The sequence below is a fragment of the Gracilinanus agilis genome, chromosome 1, assembly GCF_016433145.1.
Source record: "Gracilinanus agilis isolate LMUSP501 chromosome 1, AgileGrace, whole genome shotgun sequence".
NCBI classification, from domain to species: domain Eukaryota; kingdom Metazoa; phylum Chordata; class Mammalia; order Didelphimorphia; family Didelphidae; genus Gracilinanus; species Gracilinanus agilis.
In genome coordinates this window covers 153,522,749-153,542,436 of record NC_058130.1, presented here as the reverse complement: position 1 = coordinate 153,542,436, position 19,688 = coordinate 153,522,749, and the positions used below count along the sequence as shown (strand labels likewise).

The window sequence follows — 19,688 nt, the reverse complement described above, 5'->3', positions numbered from 1 at the left end:
AAATGGGTGTGTGTAGGCTAGTAAAACATTGAAGATTTAGGAGAATGCTACAAAGTTCACTTAGGTTTTAATATAGCATTTGACAAAACTTTTCAAGCTATTCTTTTATACAAGATGGAGAACTGTGGACTAGATGGATCATACAACTAGATGGATTTGGAATTACTGTAGTTCAATGGCTAGACCCAAGAAATATACATTAATGGCTGGAAGTTGACTTGGAAGGAGGTTTCTAGTTTAGTGCTCTAGGCATTGCTGTTGGCTTTGCAATATCAATATTTTTTAATCAATAACTTATATAAAAGCATAGAAAGTATGGCTGTCAAATTTATGGAAGGCACAAAATTAGAAAGGACAACAGCCTTTATTGTATTGAACAATCAGGATGCAAAAAGATCTGAAGGGCAGAACATTGGGCCAAATCTGCCAAGGTGAAATTTAATAGCGATAAACATCTTAGATATTATGGGTTTAAAAAACAAACAAACAAACCCCTTACCTTCTGTCTTAGAATCAATACTAAGTATTGGTTCCAAGGCAGAAGTATGGTAAAGGCTAGGCAATGGGGGTTAAGTGTCTTAACCCAGGGTCACACAGCTAGGAAGTATCTGAGGCCAGATTTGAACCTAGGACCTCCCATCTCTGGGCCTAGTTCTTAATCCACTGAGCCACCAGCTGCCCCCCTAGACACTGTTAAGACAATTCAGCTTCACAATTTCTGGATATGTGGGTAGCTGCATCGGCAGCTAGCAATTCATCTAAATTTTTTTTCCCTAGGGATTTTGGTGGACAGGAAGCTCATCATGTATCAGGAGTGTATTGTGGCATCTGGAAAAATTTGTTGTTTGTTCTTCATTTCAAAGAGGACCAATGACATCACAGGGTGATACCTTGGCTTGCATGTGAATTGGATTTAAGTGACACAAAGTTTCACAAAGTTGTTTACCTTATTCTCTCTTCCAAAGTCATCAAAAACCAGTGGCAAGACAAAAGTCAGAATGACTGGTGATGGCCTGGGATGTAGTGGATGATCTTGGCATCTTCAATGTTTGATTAAGCTCTTAGTATTCCACAATGCCTGCTTCAGCCACCTTTGTCGCTGCTGGAACAAACTGTTCTCCCATTCCAATGGAGGATGTTTTCACATGTTTGGGGTAGACATCCCCCTAACTCATGACAGGTTTGAGACCTGTTGGGTTGCCCTCAACTCGGTTTATCCCATCTGTTGAGATGGTATTACTTTGGTGTGACCACTATTCATGCTACGCCTTAGGAGCCAAAGAAGCTAATGAGATTTTAGATTACATGAAGAAAGTCATTAACATTCAGGATTAGAGAGGCAATGGTCTTCTGTACTCTATCTTCTTCAGACCACATTTGAAATATGACATTCCAACATAGAATATTTTAGCAAAGACAAGGATGAGCAGGAATATCAAAAGGAATGAAATCAAGTTTAAGAAAATGGTGATATTTAGCCTGAAATGACACCTATTGCCAGGCATTTGAAGGGATATGATGAAGAAGAGAGATTAGATTTGTTCTTCTTGGTCTCAGAGGACAGGGCAAAAAAAGTGATGGGTAGAAGCAGCAAAGACATAGTTTTAGGTTCCAAGTAAGGAAAATTATTCTAAACAATTAGAGCTATTCAGTGATGGAATTGGCTGCTTTTGAAGGTAGTTCATTCTCCCTCAAGGAAAGCATTCTCCATTTAGAGGAATTCTATTTTAAAGGAAATTCTTGTGCATCATAACATCTTCTATCATTAAGACTGAATGGAGTGTAGATATGTTAATCAATTAGTAGGTATTTATCAAGCAGTAAGTATTGCCAGGTACTACCAGGAATTGGGAATAAAAATGTCAAAAATGAAACAGTCTCTGCCTTCCAAGTGCTTATGTGCTGCAAAGGGGAAAAGTACAAATATACAAAATTGGAAGGGGTGGAAGGGGTGGTGCTAGAAGATAAGGGAATCAATGGAGGGTTTCATGGAGAAGACACTTCAGAGTTGTCAAAGAAATACAAGGACAAGTGAAGTGGGAGTGCATTACTGACGTGGGAGCTCACCATTAGAAAAGTATAGACCTGAGAGAGAGGTGTGTGTGAAGAACAGTGAGAAGGCACATTTGGTGAGACAACAGAATTTAGGAAGAAAAGAAATGTGAAAGATCAGACAGATAGGTCTGGGATAAGTCTAGGACTTTAAAAATTAAGAGTCACAAAACTGATGAGGTTACCAAGCAAGAAGGTATAGAGGGAGAAAAGACAGAGCCTTTAGGTACACCAAAAGTTAGGGGCAAAGAAAATAGAAGCAGTCAGATAAGAGAACCAAGATTTGGGAGAAATTTTTGTATGACTGACAAAACTCAAAATAACTAAGGATAAATAATACATTATAAATATCCAGAAGAACTTAATTCAAGGACTAATTGGGTTCAGGATTGTAGAAATGCAAAATATATGACTTATAAGATGGTATTAGATTGTTTTCTGCAAGGAATTTGACAGTCATTCATACTGTTCTTGTGGACAAGATGAAGGACAGACTACACAATAGTCTAGATGGAGTTAGAAATAGCTGAATGGTCAGATCCAGAGAAAAGTTATAAATTATTTGATATGAACTTAGAGATTTCTGTGGAGACATTCTTTTGTGGTTAGTCCTGTGTTATTTAACATTTCTGTCAAATACTTGGATAAAGACATCAATAGTAGGATTATCAAATATTCAGATGACACAAAACTACAAAAATAAAGTTAATTGAGTAACTTAAGAAAGTCAAGATCTAAAAATATCACAATAGGGACAAATTGAACAAAATGAAATTTAAGGAGGATAATTGTAAAGCCTTCCATTTTGGTTCAAAAATATCAACTTCATGACTACAATATGGGGATCATGTAGCTATTTTGAAAAAAAAATTAGTTCCAAGGAAATATAAAACTCAATATGAGTCTTTAGTGTGATATAACATTCATTCAATGAAAATTTATTAAGCTCTTATTAAGGGCCAGACACTGTTGTGCAGGATGCTGAAAATTCTTAGACAAAAATTAACTTCCTGGAGAAGACCCAAGTTCAAATCTAGCATCATATGCTAACTATCATATCATATCATATATATCATAGCTATATGACCCTGGGCAAGTCACTTAACCTCTATTTCAGTTTCCTTAACTGTAAAATGAGTATAAAAATAGTACTTACCACCAGGGTTGGTGTAAGGAAGAGAATATAAGTTTTAAAAAAGGAGAGAGAAAGCACTTAGTCCAGTGGCTGGCCCCTAGGAGACACTGTATAAATGATTTTCCTTCCCACTACTTTTAGCCTGGGGGAGATAAGGCTCAGTCTCAAAAGCAAAATAAAATATAATCCATGGTCCCTTAGGTTAAGAAACCCTGGATTACAGGGCTGAAATGTAGAGGATATCTTAGAGATTATCTACCACGATATTCTTATTTTGCAAGTCAGAAAACTGAGACCCACCATGAGGAAGTGACTTACCAAAGGTCACACAGGTACCAAGTACCAAAACTATGATTCAAATCTAGGTCTTCTGGTCCCAAATCAAGTGGTCTTTCTGCCACAACATGTAGCTGAGCTCTTTTCAACTCTGCAGTTCTATTTCCTGACTAGCATCAAGATAGGCTTTCAAACTGCCGCAAGCCATGAGTAAACAGCTCTAAGACCCTTCCTTCAGTCTTCAGTATCTTTGAGCCAAGTAACTCCCACGTTTTGATGTAATTGAAGAATATGGACCCTGCTCCAAGAGGTAGCATCTGCTTCCCTTTGGCTAACAGAAATAGCCCATTATGTTGGAACTTCCAAGAGTCATAGCTTTATTTTTAAAATCTTAAAGGTGGACAGGTTTTAATGAACAAAATTTAATTTTACGCAACCTTAAGAAAGATGTTTGTGGCAAATTGCCTCTTTGCATGGAAGAGCACCTGAGGAACCCGAGGGTCCCAGGAAACCAGACTAACCCTGAAAGTAATTCCTTTATTCAAACTAAATGAGGTGGGTTTTTGTTTTTTATTGAGGTTAGCCACTAAGAAGTTCCCCTTGTCATATATGATGCTAAAGTCACGCTCATCTCCAACCTCTTTAGCCGCCCTGACACCAAAAAAGTAAGTCCAAAGAACATTGAAGACGAGATCAATAGGTGTCAGGAAGTCTCCAATATCTGCCAGCAAACCACGGGAGATGATCTGGGGATTCTTTTGTCTCAACAAACTAAACTCTGCACAAAATAGGGGCTGCAAATGAGCCTACTGACAAGCAAGTGATTTTAGTGAGTTTGCAATGTGAGGAGGCCTTAAAACAAAAGTGATTCTCAATACTGAAGAAACATTAAGTGTTCTTCCTCTATGAATTTAAGAGAAATGTGAAAACATTTAAAAATATTTTTAAATAACTAATAAGTCTATTTGATGTCCTGGAGGTATTCTCAAACTTATCCAAAAAACAATCCATATTTTTCATTAAATGGACAAACCCTCCAAACTTCTCCATTTTGGGGGAGAGGGGCACCACTGTTCTTCTGGGTACTTTAGTTCTCAATATTGTATTAATCTTTGATACTTCTCTATTCCTTGACTTCTCCAATCACTAAAACCTGCCTATCAATTTTGTCAGTCAGTCAACTAACATTAAGCCCATATTATGTGTCAGGCACTGTGCTAGACATTGGGGATTCCAAGAAAGACAAAAGGCAGTTCCTGCTCTCAAGGGGCTCACAGTATATGGAGGAGACAACACGAAGAGAACTATGCACAAATGAGCTATGGACAGAATAAATAGAAATAATCAATGAAAAGAAGGCAAAAGAATTAAGAGGGAATGGGAGAGGCTTCCTGGTAACAGTGGGATTTTAGCTGGGATTTGAAGAAAGCCAGGGAAGCCAAAAGACAGAGAAGTGGAGGGAGAGCATTTTAGGCATGGAGGGCAGCCAGTGGAAATCCCCCATGTCAGAGATGGAGTTTCCTGTTCAAGGAACAGCAAGGAGGCCCGTGTCACAAAGTAGGTGGATAAAAGTGAAGCATAAAAAGACTAGAAAGGTGAGGATGAAGTTATGAAGGGCTTTGAATGCCAGAGGATTTTCCTTTTGATCCTGGAAGTGATGGAAAGCCAATAGTTTATTGAGTTGGGGACGGGAAGGGCTCCACATGTCCTTCACTTTAAGAAGGTCATTTGGACAACTGAGAGAAAGATGGACCACTGCGAGAAGGCACTTGTGGCAGGCAGATCGGCCATCAGTCTATATGGCAATGGTCCAGGCATAAAGTGATAAGATGATGCATCAGTGGTGCTATGTCTGAAGAAAGAAGGGAGCGTATAAGACACGTGTAAACCAAGGTAAAACTGATCATTCTTGGCAACAGACTGGACATGGGTTGGGGATGGAGAGATGAGAGATAGTGAGGAGTCAAAGATGACACCTAGTTGTAAGCCAAGCTGACTGGGATGATGGTGTCCTCAAAAGTAATAGGGAAAAGGGAGAGCCAGATGGATCAGTGGATTAAGAGCCCTACCCAGAGTCCAGAGGTCCTGGGTTTAAATCTGGCTTCAGAGACTTCCTAGCTATGTGACCCTGGGCAAGTCACTTAACCCCCATTGCTTAGCCCTAACCACATTTCTGCCTTGGAACCAATACACGCTATTGACTCTAAGATGGGGGGAGGGTTTAAAAAAAAAGCAATAGGGGAGTTAGGAAGAAAGGAGGACTTGAGGGCAGCAAAAGATGGTATTTTATTCTAGACATATTGAGTTTGTAAGATGTTTAGGAAACATCGAAATGTCTGATGGGCAGTCAGAGATATAAACGTGGAAGTCCGTGAAGAATTTAGAGCTGGATAAAAAGGATTTGAGAATCATCAACTTTGGAATGATCATTGGATCTATAGGAGCTAATGAGATCACCAAGTGGAATAATAGATGGAGAAGAAAGAAGGGCTGATGACAAAGCCGTACTACATTCCTTTCGGCTAATGGCTATGGCTTGGATGAAGATACAGCAAAAGAGACTCAAGACAGGTCAGATAGGAGGAGAACCAAGAAAAGCAGTGACATGAGAACCCAGAGAGAAAAGAGTATCACGGAGAAGAGGGGGATTAAGTGTCAAAGGTTGCAGAGAAGTCAAGAAGTGTGAGGGCTGAGAAAAGGCTAGATTTGACCATACTGTCCATTCTCTCCACACTGCAAATCCTCTCATTTAAGCACTTAGCATCACTAACCAGAACAATCACAAGAGCCCTCCAATTAATCTTCCCCTTCTTTCCACTCTCCAATTATTCCTTTTACAAAGTTGTGAAGTTGATATTCCTAAAATAGAGATCAGACCCTTTCTCTATCCCACCCTACCCAAAATGTAGTTATTAGCTCTCCATTAAAACACAAAAACCTCAGTCTTGCATTTAAGGGCATTCGTAATCTGGCTCCCACCATTCTTTCAGGCCTTATTTCACATTATTTATTCACTTACTCTTTGCAATGAAACTCGCTTGCTAACTGTTCCCTATACACTCTGTACCTTTGCACAGGTAATCCCCAACTCTTTAATGCTCTTCTTTTTTACCTCAAGTAATCCCCAGTTTCCTTTTAAGAAAAAGCACAAATGAACCAGTGGAAATGCGCATCGGCTACGAGGTGGGGGGGGGGGGAAGCAAGAACGTGAGTCATGTAACTATGGAAAAAATTTTCTAAAAAATTAAAAAAAAAAATAAATAGCTCAAATGCCCTCTTCTATATGATGCCTTTCCTGATCTCCCAGTTGCTAATGTTCTCTTCCTATTGTGCTATAAGAAATGATGAAGAAATAATGGTTTCAGAGAAGCCCAGGAAGACTTGACTGAACTGATAACAAAATGAAAAAAAAACAGAAAAAACAACTGATATAAACAACATTATGAAAATGAACAATTCTGAAAGACTTATCAATGCAAAGACCACAATTTCAGAAAACTAATGATGAAGCAAGCACCCACCTCCAGAAGGAGAGGATTTTGAGTCATATATTTTTCTTGGACATATCCAAATGCAAGAAAGTTTTTCTTGATTATACATGTTTGTAATGGATTTTTTTCTTGCTTAATGAGGAAGGGAGGGAGAGATGAGAACAAGAGAAGTAGGGCTTGAAAAAAAAGTGCTAAAGCCCCCAAAATATTCTCTTCCTTTTGAATTTTTTTTTCTCATCCATATTCATATTGATTCTCTCCCAACAGAATGCATGCACCTTTTGGGTAAGAACTACTTCATTTTTAGCCTTGCACATTGAAAATACTAAATAATTGTTAAATAAATTAAAGCCAAAAGTGGCAGGTTGTTCGGCTTCTCTTAGAAGTATTGACTAATCAGTTTTTAAACATTATGACTTAGTTTACCTAATGAATGCTTACATTTTTCAAATTACTAGGTACTTTTTGAATTTTTAAAAATGAAATGCTTGGGTAAATACATATACATACCTATATACATGGAGGTTATTTGTAAATTCAAAAATTAAACATACTCAGTCAATACAACCTATTTTCTTTCTTTGGAAACTATTAAAGTAAGTTGTGAAAGAGAAATAGAGCCCACATAAAACATTTTCTGTCTTGTTTCTTATTAGCCTTCAGAAAAAATTGCTTATAAAGATGTTAATAAGTGTCCATATTTCTTATATAATCCTCATGATTATATGGAAGTTTTAGTGAGAGCTTCCCCTTTAAGCAATCCTTTTGTCTTACATAAAATCACTTGATGCTTGTGCTGTGTTGTGTGTTCTTATAGCACTTTGGGGGAAATAATGCTCAGAAATTTAAAAGGAAATTTTTAGTTCCACTGGAATTTGACTGCCTGGCATAACTGTAAGGCTCTGAAGCAGGCTCTCAAACTACACACATTACTGCTTAGATTATAATAATACTAACAATAATTAGCGATAGTTGAATAGTTATTTCAGTAGAAGGAAGTGGTTTTTTAGAAACCAGGAATTAAGTGTTTTTTTAGAAACCAGGAATTCATTTAGGCCCCAGAAGTTTATTCTGATATATCACACTTACAACATGCATTTACATGTCAATAAAAATGATTGCCCTTTACTTAGAATACTTAAATTCCTCTAAAAGACATTTTTTAGGCTCTTACGTTTCTGTCTTAGAAACAACTCCAAGACAGAAGGGTAAGCAAGGCTGCACAAACAGGTTTAAGTGACTTGCCCAGGGTCACACAGCCAGGATGAGTCGGAGGCCAGATTTGAACCCCAGGTTCTCCCAACTCCAGGCCTGGCACTCTATCCACTGAGCCATCTAGCTACCTCCCTCTAAAAGACCTTTAAAGAAAATGTTTTTGTTGGAATGATCTACAAACCTCTATTTTATAGCAAAACTATTAAAATCAAAATGTTCTCTCCTCACTTGCATGCCAGAAAAGTGTTTAAGACTACATAATCTTAATTCACTTAATCACATGCCATATTCTTTATTTCAAAGACAAAATGCATTTAACACTTGTTAAAGGTCAAAAGAGTATTTCCCATCAGGACTTCAGATACTAAAAGACCTCTAGGTTTGGCAACATAAATTTATCAGATTTGTATATAAGTAAGATGAAAATTGTTTCATTCACTTTGATATTAAATACTAGTTAATCAGCACAAAAAAATAAGACAAGACACTGCCTGTAGAGTAAGTTGAAGTGAAAATTGGTCCTACTTTAGCTACATGTGTCCCATCTGGAGCAAGAACTATATATTTACACCAATACTAAACCTACTTATCTTTAATCTAAATTTCTCATCAGAATTCCTAAGGCTCTAAGACAGATATAGGACTATCCCGCCATATATATCATTATGCTAAGAAGGGAAGAATACAAATGGCATATTCACAGTGATGGAAAACCACTACAAAGGCAAAGGAAGATGAAAACAATTGGGATATAAATTTGCAAAAAGTCTTGGGGTGGTTGGGAGGGTGACCCTGAGAGATAGCAAAGCCTAATGGATTGAGTCCAGGTCTTAGAGTCAGGAAGATCTGAATTGAAATTATACTTCTGACACTTAAATTTAATTATGTGACCAGGAACAAATCATCTAATCTCTGTAAGCCTGTTTCCTCATTTGTTAGAAATAAAAATTTAAAAAACCTGATACATCTACCTTATAGACTGGGTATGAAGATAAAAAGAAGCCTTTTCTATAAAGCACTTTTCAAAAATTAATTGGTTATATAAATGTCAGTCATTATTACTAATAACAACTTGCTTTGACAATTCAAAAGGGACAAGTGTTTAATATGTACAGTGTTGACTATCATTTAGCCACTAGCAGAAACTTTCCAATTTTTTTTAAAACCGTTACCTTCTATCTTAGAATCAATACTGTGTATTGGTTCCAAGGCAGAGGAGTGGTAAGGGTTAGGCAATGGGGGTTAAGAGACTTGCCCAAGGTCACACAGTTAGGACATGTCTGAGGTCAAATTTGAACCCAGGACCTCCCATCTCTCAGCCTGGCTCTCAAACCAATCTGAACTACCCATCCGCCCCATTTCCAATTTTTTAACTGTCTTTTTAAACTTGCCATTGCAATATGTTTACCTACCTTTAGAAATTGTGTACCTTGGCTACATTTTTTTCCCTTTTTTAATCCCTATTTGGTCTTTCCTATGTTATTATTTTGCACTAACCCCGAGTGCTGGTTAGTGAATGAATTTTGGTGTGCTATGAAAATTAAGTTTTCCTCATGTAAGGACACTAGATCAATAGATTCTTCACCTTTTTATGTGTGTGCTCTGGAAACTCTGGTTAGGATCATGTTTTTAGATGTATAAAATAAAATATTTGGGATGTCAAAGGAAATAAGTTATATTGAAATAGTTATCAAAATACTCTTTGTTGTTCAAAGATCTCAGATTAAGAGCCCCCGAACTACAGCATGTATATGTGACAATTCTTTTTCTCATTACTCTTTCACTATTTGAGACAGAGAAATACATTTTTTTTAAATCTTAGAAACGTGATCATTGGTATCAAATGAATAAGGAAATGACATTTTTGTTCCAGGGAAATAAAATCAATTTAAATGAATATTCAAATTAATCTGAAATATGACATGTTAGAAATTCAGGCACTTGGCTTTTATGTCCCCTGAGAAGATATACATAAGAACATTGTGCAATACAGAATTTTTCCAATCAAAGTCAAACTGTGTTTCACATAGTTCATTTGAAACAAACAACAAACTTACTGCATAATATATATACAAAATATTGTTTAAAGATAAATTATATCCTTAAGATTGGCTGTTGCTTTTAAGTTTAATTCAGTACAAGATAACATTCATACTCCAAAAGTCTCTCAATATTTTTGACACACTGAAATCCATATAGAGAAAAATTTTTATTTTTGATCCCTGAGCTCTGAGTGCCTCCTTTTATCAGCATCTTCTCCAAATCCTAACCCCCAACAATCAACAAACTTCACCCCAAACATATATAAAAAAATAACATTGTGGGAAAATATACAAACATTTATACATACAAATATAGATAGATTTACTTCATTATTCAAATCTTTTTTGAAAGAAGTTGAGATCATTTTTAGATTATACTTATGAACAGGAAAGATCATGACTCCCTCCTTTCCTTCCCCAAATATACGTTTTATTTACCTCCAACCTATAGTTTGATTCCAAAGTATTTCTAAGAGAATTCATTCTATAGAAAACTAGCAGCCAGTGGAGGAAAGGCAAATCACAATGTGGCTTCTCCACATTTGTTTTGTTTGCAGCAGAGAGGACATTCTATGCATTTTTGCTATTTTCACTTTTCGGTCACAGTAAACATATTCACTGTTTTATAGGATATAGAGCTTTGTGTCTTAGATGCTTTTCTAAGCACTGGACTGCAAAAGAGTCGACACTGATATCAAATTTGTTGGCAAAAAAATGGGGCTGTTGTAGCATCCATTTTAAGTCTCCTACCCCAAATATACATACAGAACGGACATGAATCCCATTGCAAGGTGGATAAGGAGCACCCTTGAAAATGTCTCCTTCCAAGTATTGCCACTTCACAAACCTAGCAACTGACTGCATATCAGAAATGTCATACTTATTACTGGAAGAAAGGGAACCTGGAACTTCAGGGATTCTTTGAATTGTGGCCCACAAATATTCATCGGGGCTATATGTATCTTTAGCCCACTCAATAAATTTCAGAATCTTCTCATTGGTTAGTACATACTCTACATACTTCCTACTAACAACGAAATAGGCACTGCCTGAGAAAATCGGTGATTCAATAGGTGGACGTGATTTATTTTTTCCTGTGTTTTTTAGCTTGCCCTCGATAACTTCATATCGGTTCTTCCACCTCACTTCTTTGTGGGAAGGCATTTTCTCAGTTTCTAAGCTGTTGCCATCCATTAAAGTCTTTAGCTTCCTTACCATTTCCAGATTGGTTTTAATTGGGAAATCCATTCCACACAGATTTATCAAGTATTTCCATTTTGAACTCTGTCTGGAGAGATCGCTCATGCAGTTGAGGTCTGCTTGGACCCTACTCCACGATGCATACACAACATTCTCCAGTTGACTGGCAATGAAAACATTATTGAAACAAGATGCAATGCCCTTCACTGCTGCTAAAAAGGATTCTGGAGATTTTTTGTCAATGTGAATGCAATAATAATTCTGAGGCATGTAGATGGTTCTTAGGAGTCGCTCAAGCATTTCGATTTTGTGATAAGCCACTACTGAATAAGCAATGGGAAATTCTTCCTCCTCCTTACTAAGGGGTTCCATGATATATTTACGGGTCTTAATGAAAGCAGCACAATCTTTGGTCATATTGATATAGTCATCATTTGTCCACTGAGGGAGATTCCTAAATTTCACTGTCAGCATTGTAAGCTTCACATTTTGTATTTCTTCTTTGTCACCCAGTATAACTTTGGTACAATTAATATTATTATGTGGATTCTCTCTTGTCAACTCTAAATGTCTATGATTTAAAAAGTCTTCATTTTGATTATTCCTTAAGACAGAGAAGCATATGATTAGGGTAAAAACAAGTAACAAGAAGAAGGGCTTGAAGTGACATGACCAAAGTTTCCTCCTCAGCACTCTCATCACCATTTCAAACCCCAAACTGGGGTCCTTGTTTCCTTTAAATGTAGTTTTCTTGTGCTTTGATCACTATTAATTTCTTTCTTTTGTGGTCTTTAGAGTTGTCAGTGTACATTTATCAGAGGTGACAGACGAGCATCTTGAAACAGCTGGAGAAAACCTCTAAAAAAAAAAAGAGAAATTATTTTTATTATTAACAGTTGTCTGTTCTCAGATTCTGTTTTGTATGTACTATTATAAACTGAGATAAAACTTTCAAGATGAAAGGCTAGGAGTCAGAGGCCCTTAAAAACATCACTTACTAACTTACTCTCCATTGTTTTCAGGAAGCTGTTACAAGTCTAGAAGATCTCCTGGTGATATTCAGCCAGTATCAACAGCAATAGCTCTGAAGGGAGATTCAGACTGGGTCTCAGAGGGACCAACTTATTTCCGTTTTCCTGCTCTAAGAACCTGAGTCTCTGTTTACCAGACTAACTTAAGAGTTTAAGATTATCGGACTTTAGTTCCAGTGAAAAAGTAATCTGAACTTCTTGGGGAGTCTAAAAAAATTATTTCCAATAAGACTTTAAGAATAGAATTCCCAGAAGGGTCCTACATCAGTTATAGAGTCTTAAAAAAAACAACTAGACCAGTCTCCAAAATGAAACAAGTTATGTACAATATTGCATTCAACTCTACCATTATTCACCATAAGGAAAAATAGCTAGAGAAATTGCAAGGTAAGGAATTACTTCTTTCCTCCTACAGTGGGCCCTCAGAGACCATTAGAATTCTACAGAAAAAGAGTAATTTTATACACCCATTTTGTCACTTATATAAACTCCTGATTAGTGCCCTTAAATTTTGCAAAGTCCAACTCACTTTGTTTTAAAAGAAAAATAAATTTTAAAAAAATTTCAGGGTGCAATTTCATACCGCCCACATTTTTATGGAGCCCATTGGCCTTTAGCTCTTAGTCTATTATTTGGGGGGTTATTAAGTTAGCTTTTCCCTTTTAGTCTTATGTGAAATTTCCTGTAAGTATTCGCAGATGTCAACGCTTCATAACAGTACTTGTATTCAGAATTTGACAGAGTTTAAAAGTCTTATTAGCAAAATCAGAATAAATGCCATAGCAAATTTGCAAGAAGCAGTTTAAAATACTTCCAGTGTTCAGGATGACATTGGTAGCAAATAGTCTCCCCCAAGGGGCAGCTGGGCAGCTCAGTGGATTGAGGGCCAGACCTAGAGATGGGAGATCCTAGGTTCAAATCAGGTCCCAAGACACATCCTACCTGTGTGACCCTGGGCAAGTCACTTTACCCCCATTGCCTAGCTCTTACCACTCTTCTGCCTTGGGACAAATATGTAGTATTGATTCTAAGACAGAAGATAAGGGTTTTTAAAAAACAGTCTCTCCCACCGTCACTAATGAGGACTATGCTAAATATTTCCAATAGAGCAAAGAGCAGTAATATGTTAGAGGTAATCATTGTTAGATTTCCTATTTATTTTTTTGCTGGTAAGGCAAGACTAGTCTAAAAATCCAAAAGCTGATAAGTAACTCTGAACATTGAAGAGCTGTGACTGCTGGAACTCAAAATGCAAACTGTCTGCTGTCAATTTTACTAACACTATAATATGCATAAAACACTTGTATACAGTCTTTCACTTCACTTTTTAATATCATGCTTTACTTCATTCTTTTTTTTTTTAAACCCTTAACTTCTGTGTATTGGTTCCTTGGTGGAAGAGTGGTAAGGGTGGGCAATGGGAGTCAAGTGACTTGCCCAGGGTCACACAGCTGGGAAGTGGTGAGGCCGGGTTTGAACCTAGGACCTCCCGTCTCTAGGCCTGACTCTCAATCCACTGAGATACCCAGCTGCCCCCCATGCATTACTTTAACCAATAATTCTTACTATTAGATCTTGGATTTCTGACAAAAATAAAGTAAAAAAACCCCAGACTCTGAGTGTCCATGAGCTATGTTGTTTTTTGTTGTTGTTATTGTTTTAACACAATTGTCACTAATCATCTGTACTCCATATATCTGAAATCCTGAATTAACCACATACAATGTCAGGTTTGGTAATGGAATTCTGAGTGACTACAGTATGATAAGGGCAGCTGATGAGTAATTTCTGGTTCTGTATACAATTTGCAAATACAAATCAAGATGGTTAGGTAAAGAAGAATAGTTTAATTTTCTTGCAAAACAGAAGGGAATTGGCCATTTGAGCAGTAGAGTATGGAAGTCCTTGAGAAATTAAGAGGACTTAAAGAAAGTACCTGTGTTTCATGCCATTCCATGAGGGAGCTTTCATCAAAACATTCGATGCCAGTGGAAGCCAGGCCCATCGAGCCTTGTGATGCCAAATGCGGTGGACATGAAGGTTCAAAGTTCCTGTCCTGGAATCAGGTTTCTTAAACATGCTGGGCAGCAAGCAGCAGCAATATCACCATCAGGGTTTTTAAAACAAAGACCTATAAATTCACAAGACAAAACAATGTATAGATGCATATAGACATACAAAAGGGTCTTCGCCCTCCATAACCTTGAGAACTGGGACATGCCTCAGAAAGAGTTCTGGATCCAAAGACAAAGGACCTAGAATGGAGCCCACCCCAGGGCTACTCAGTACCTGTATGGTCTTCACTGCTTTGCATCCCCTTTTAGCCATGGATAAAATGAAGGGGTTCAACTACAAAATCTCTAAATCTTTTCCATCTCTAAATCTATGACAGTGAGGTAGCAGAGCAGATAGAACTCTGGACATGAAGACAAGAGTTTGGGGACATCTGGGTGGTTTGGTGGATGGAAAGCCAGGTCTATGGGAGGTCCAGGGTTCAAATCTGGCCTCAGGTACTTCCCAGCTGTGTGATCCTGAGCAAGTCACTTAACCCCCATTGCCTAGCCCCTACCACTCTTCTGACTTGGAACCAATATACAATATTTATTTTAAGACAGAAGATGATGATTTTTTTTTAAAAGAAATGAGTTTGAATCCTGCTCACATCCTTAGGTGAAAATTGACAAGTCATTTAACCTCCTTTTGGTTTTCTCACCTATAAAATGGAGACAATAATGTGCTATTGTTGTTCAGAAGAACCAATAATGGTTCTTCTGAAGATCAACTGAGATAATATGGTGACCCTCAGTTTCCTTACCTTAAAGATGAAGGTTTTAGACTAATTTATGTTTAAGGCCAAGCCCTATTCTAACATTGTGTGTCTAGAGGAAAAGACACTTCAGAAAACTGAGGAAATGCAACACAATACAAATGCAAAGTTCCTAATAGTTCCACCTAAAAAAAAACCATTTCTGAAATTACGATTTTAATAAAATTTAGCTCATTTACTAAACAATTGTGCCTATTCATTAGTAAGTTTGGGGATACAAAGGCAAGAGTAAAAAAAAAAAAGTCCATGCCAGAGTTTATGCTCAATGAAGGATAATTCAATATGTATAAAGAAAGGGAAGGAGAGAGGAAGGGTGAAGTGAGATAAGGAGCATTTATTAAATCCATGTACCAGGTACTGTGCTAAGCTCTTTACAAATATTTTCAGATTATTACAACTATCCTGTGACGTATTTATTATTGTCCTCATTTTACAGTTGAGGAAACTAAGACAGACAGGGTTAAGTAACTTGTTCAGGATCACACTGCTACTAAGTGTCTGAGGCTGGATTTGAACTCAAGTCTTTCTGACCAGGTCCACTGCAGCCCCTAGCTGGCAGGATGGGAAAGTATACTATCAGCATGGGGAGAGGTCCAGGGAAACCTACATGGAGTTAGCATCTGGAGTTAAATCTTATAGGATGATAAAGATTCTGAAAGTTAGTCAAATAGACAAGCGCATTGCAAGCAAAAAAGATCTCTTGTGTGAATACATAGAGGTTGTGAAGGGGGAGGAGGGAGGATTGGGGGGGGATGAGTGATGAGTCCAGTTCAAGACATCCTCTGTGTCAGATGTCAGCAAGATATTCATTTGGAGATATCCTGGGAGCCTTAGGGGTGGAGACTGGAGTTCAGTAAAGAGATAAAGACTGCTGGGAGCTGTTCACAGGGATGTAGTTCCTGAATTAAGTCTTTGGAGCACATGAGACCACCCAGGAAGGAAGAAGAAATGCTGTGTGTGTGTGTGTGTGTGTGTGTGTGTGTGTGTGTGTTTGAGAGAGAGAGAGAGACAGACAGACAGACAGACAGACAGACATGGGGGGAAGAAGTCATCCAGACTGAAAAAAAAAAATCAGATAGGCAGAAAGAAGATCAGGAGAAAAGACTCACACAAATCAAGGAAGGAGAAAAGCATACAAGAGAAGGGATAGTTCAAACGTAGAGAGGGGCAGCAAGATCAGGGGGAAAGAGATAAAAGTAAGGCCATTGCCTATAAAAATAGATGACACTTCATACTCTGCATTAAAGTTTGCATCATGCTTTTCACCTATTTCATTTGATTCTCACAACTCCCCAGTGCAGTCAAGTACTACAGAGGTCATATCCTCATTTTACAAACCACAGACATAAAGATTTACAGTTGGGAGGGACCTTAGAGGTCATCTAATCCGAAATCCTCATTTTACAGATAAGGAAACTGAGCCCCAGGATGAGCACGCAGGTAGTTGTTGAAACTTGCCCTTGGTGGCACAGCTAGTAAAAATAAGAGTCAGGATTTGTATCTAGTTCTCTCTTGCCTCCAAGTTCTGTGCCTTTTCCACGAAATACCATGCTTCCTTCCCAAAAGAACAATTACGAGGTTCCTGGTGACCTCTGAGGCAGCTGTTTCAGTAAAATGCTGGGTTTACTTTCAGCAGGCAATTGGGATGTGTTTGAAAAGTGCCAGTGTCACACTTTCCATTATTGGTGTGAAAGGAAGAGGAAGTTTGGGGTAGAAATGCAATACCACTGTCATTTGATTTTGTAATTATCCGCTTCCACCAAAAAATTGTCCCGAGAGATTTAAAAAAAATTAAGACGAATAATTAATTTTGTTTTGATTATTTTTGCAAGTGATGTCATATACACAAAAAAGTGGAAACTGTGGATCCAAATATAATTATAAAATATGCAACAGGAATCTCCTGTAATAAAAACAGATGGAAGGTAGGTGCTCACCATCTTAAATTCTTTCCTTTGGAAAAATGTTGGATTCCCTGATATGTACTATGTAAGAGGGATAGAGTTAGGAACAAGAATAAGGGCTAAATCTGTGATTTCAACAGTAAGGTAAACATATTCCCTCTACCAATACAAATAAGCCTCTTCTAGGCAACACACTTGTTAGAAGGTTACCTAGAACACTGCAGCCCCCTCCCCCCCAAATGATTTGCCATGGGTCATGGATAGTTTGTAATTTGAGATTTGAATGTGCCATTGTTATATTTCAAAGAAGCAGGAGTATTTTCTTTTTTTTACATTCAAACACAGGATTATGTGGTAGAAAGAGGGGCCCATTGTGATATGATGTCAAAGAGTATGTAAGAACATAGGATTTAGCATCAAGCTGTGCACCAGACCCTGGTTCAAATGTGGGCTGTGCTGCTTCTCATCTCAGATCCTCTGCCTAATTTAATTCTCTTAAGAATAAGGAAACAATCTCTTCAATTCCTTTTCTATTTTAGATCTTACGATTCAAGCCCACTTCAGCATCCCATCCTTTTTCTTGGTCCAGTACTAATTTCTTGAAACAAAAAATAGTTGATATTTAGAAAAGTGTGTATGTATTTTCAAGGTGCTAGTCATTTAAAACCAAAAGCTACTGGAAAACTACTCTAACGTACTTCTGAGTTTGAAATGAAAGTTTTGCAATAAACCAAGTGAATTTTTCATTTATACAATTGGGACCAGAAGTTAAAAACATTGAAAGGGGCAATGTTTTCTCAAGTATCCTGACTCCTAAATACATGAAAGAGCCTTCTTATAAGCAAAATTTCCCTGCCAGTTGGCCAAAAACAGTTGAAAGAAAAAGGAGGCTATTATATAGAGAAAAGGAATTTTATATAATGTTAACAAAACCGAGAAGGAGCCAGCTTATATTAAATACTAGTATTCTGTTTTGTTTAGTCAGGATCTGAGATTTCATCAGTAGAGGAAGGAGCCCTGTGGGCTACTAATTAACACTTCATCTTCAATTTGTAATATTAGAGAATTGGGGCAGCTAGGTGGCTCAATGGCTAGAGTAACAGGCCTGGAATCTGGAGGACCAAAATTCAAATCTAGCCTCAGACATTTCCTAACTATGTAAGCCCCAGCAAGTCAAGTTAACACTGTTTGCCTAACCTTGCCCTCCTGTCCTAGAATTGTCACTGTGACATAAAGTAAAGGTTATTTTTTAAATGTTACAGATTTTTCTGGGGGCAATGAGGGGGAATCTCACTTGCCCCAGGTCATATGGCTACTATAAGAATAGTATTCATTTGAGGCAGGATTTGATCTCAGTCTTCTTGAGTCTAAGGTCAACTCTTTCTCCAACATATCGTGTTGCCTCATATAAGAAGAGAAGAGTTGAGAAATGTGAATTGTGCCATGCAATTTGACCACTATTACTTATCATTGACATTTATACAATGCTTTATGGTTTACAAAGTGATTACTATGTAAGGATGTACCTCATTGAGAATACATTTGCAGCCTGAGAAGGGAGAGTTCTTATCAGATGAGTAGATCTTTTTTTTTTTTTTTTGGTTCAGAATAGGTTTTATTGGCCTTGCAAGGGTCAAATATGTTAACCTTCAATTATTTTTTAATTGATTAAGAAAATTTTTCCATGGTTACATGATTCATGTTCTTTCCCTTCCCTTTTCCCACCCCCCTCCCATAGCCAACACACAATTCCACTGGGTTTACATGTGTCATTGATCAAGACATATTTCCGTATTATTGATATTTTCACTAGGGTGATCACTTAGAGTCTACATCCACAATCATATTGACATGGGCATTGTACAGAGATGGCAGAGACCCTGTACCCCTTAACTCAAGAGGACTTGAGTCCTCTCATTCCTGAGAAAGTTTTCCTTCCCTTCCCCCTTCCTGCCCTTGTGACCCCCGAGGCAAAGACCTTAGAATTCCTCTAAATTGAGATAGACAAAGAGATAGCCTCCTTGATATCATCAAATTGTATCTCAGACATCCATCTGTCCCCTAAACTATGAGGGTCACCCCCTATGTCTCCAGGCAGACCCCGATCAGATGACCAAACCCCCCACCTTATACCTGAGTGTTTACCACTCTAGAATCACATCCTCATCATGACACAAAATCATGTCCCCACGGTTGTAAAAGTATATAATCCCCAGGATTGAGGGATCAGGGGGCAGCCTCCCATGGCTGTTCTGCTCATGCTATCTTGCTGGCCATTAATCCTATCTTACTAATAAATCTTTCTTTTTACTTTGAAGCTAAGTTTGGAGTCCTCTCATTCCTGAGAAAGTTTTCCTTCCTGAACCCAAGGGTTTACCATTTGCACCCCTATAACAATATCACCATCAAACCATGTGATCAAGCAAATGTTTCTTCTGTGTTTCTGCTCCCACAGTTCTTTCTCTGGATGTGGCTAGCCTTCTTTCTCATAGGTCCATGAGTACATTATGCTTCT

At 37.7% G+C, this 19,688-nt stretch overlaps 1 protein-coding gene across 1 annotated transcript; it reads right to left on the bottom strand.

Annotated features, from left to right (window-relative positions):
* Positions 1 to 10,826: 10,826 nt before the first annotated feature.
* On the bottom strand, positions 10,827 to 12,116 carry GCNT1 (glucosaminyl (N-acetyl) transferase 1). The gene has a single exon (XM_044657229.1). The coding sequence runs from the start codon at positions 12,114 to 12,116 to the stop codon at positions 10,827 to 10,829; it is 1,290 nt and encodes a 429-aa protein (XP_044513164.1).
* Between the last annotated feature and the right edge of the window lie 7,572 nt (positions 12,117 to 19,688).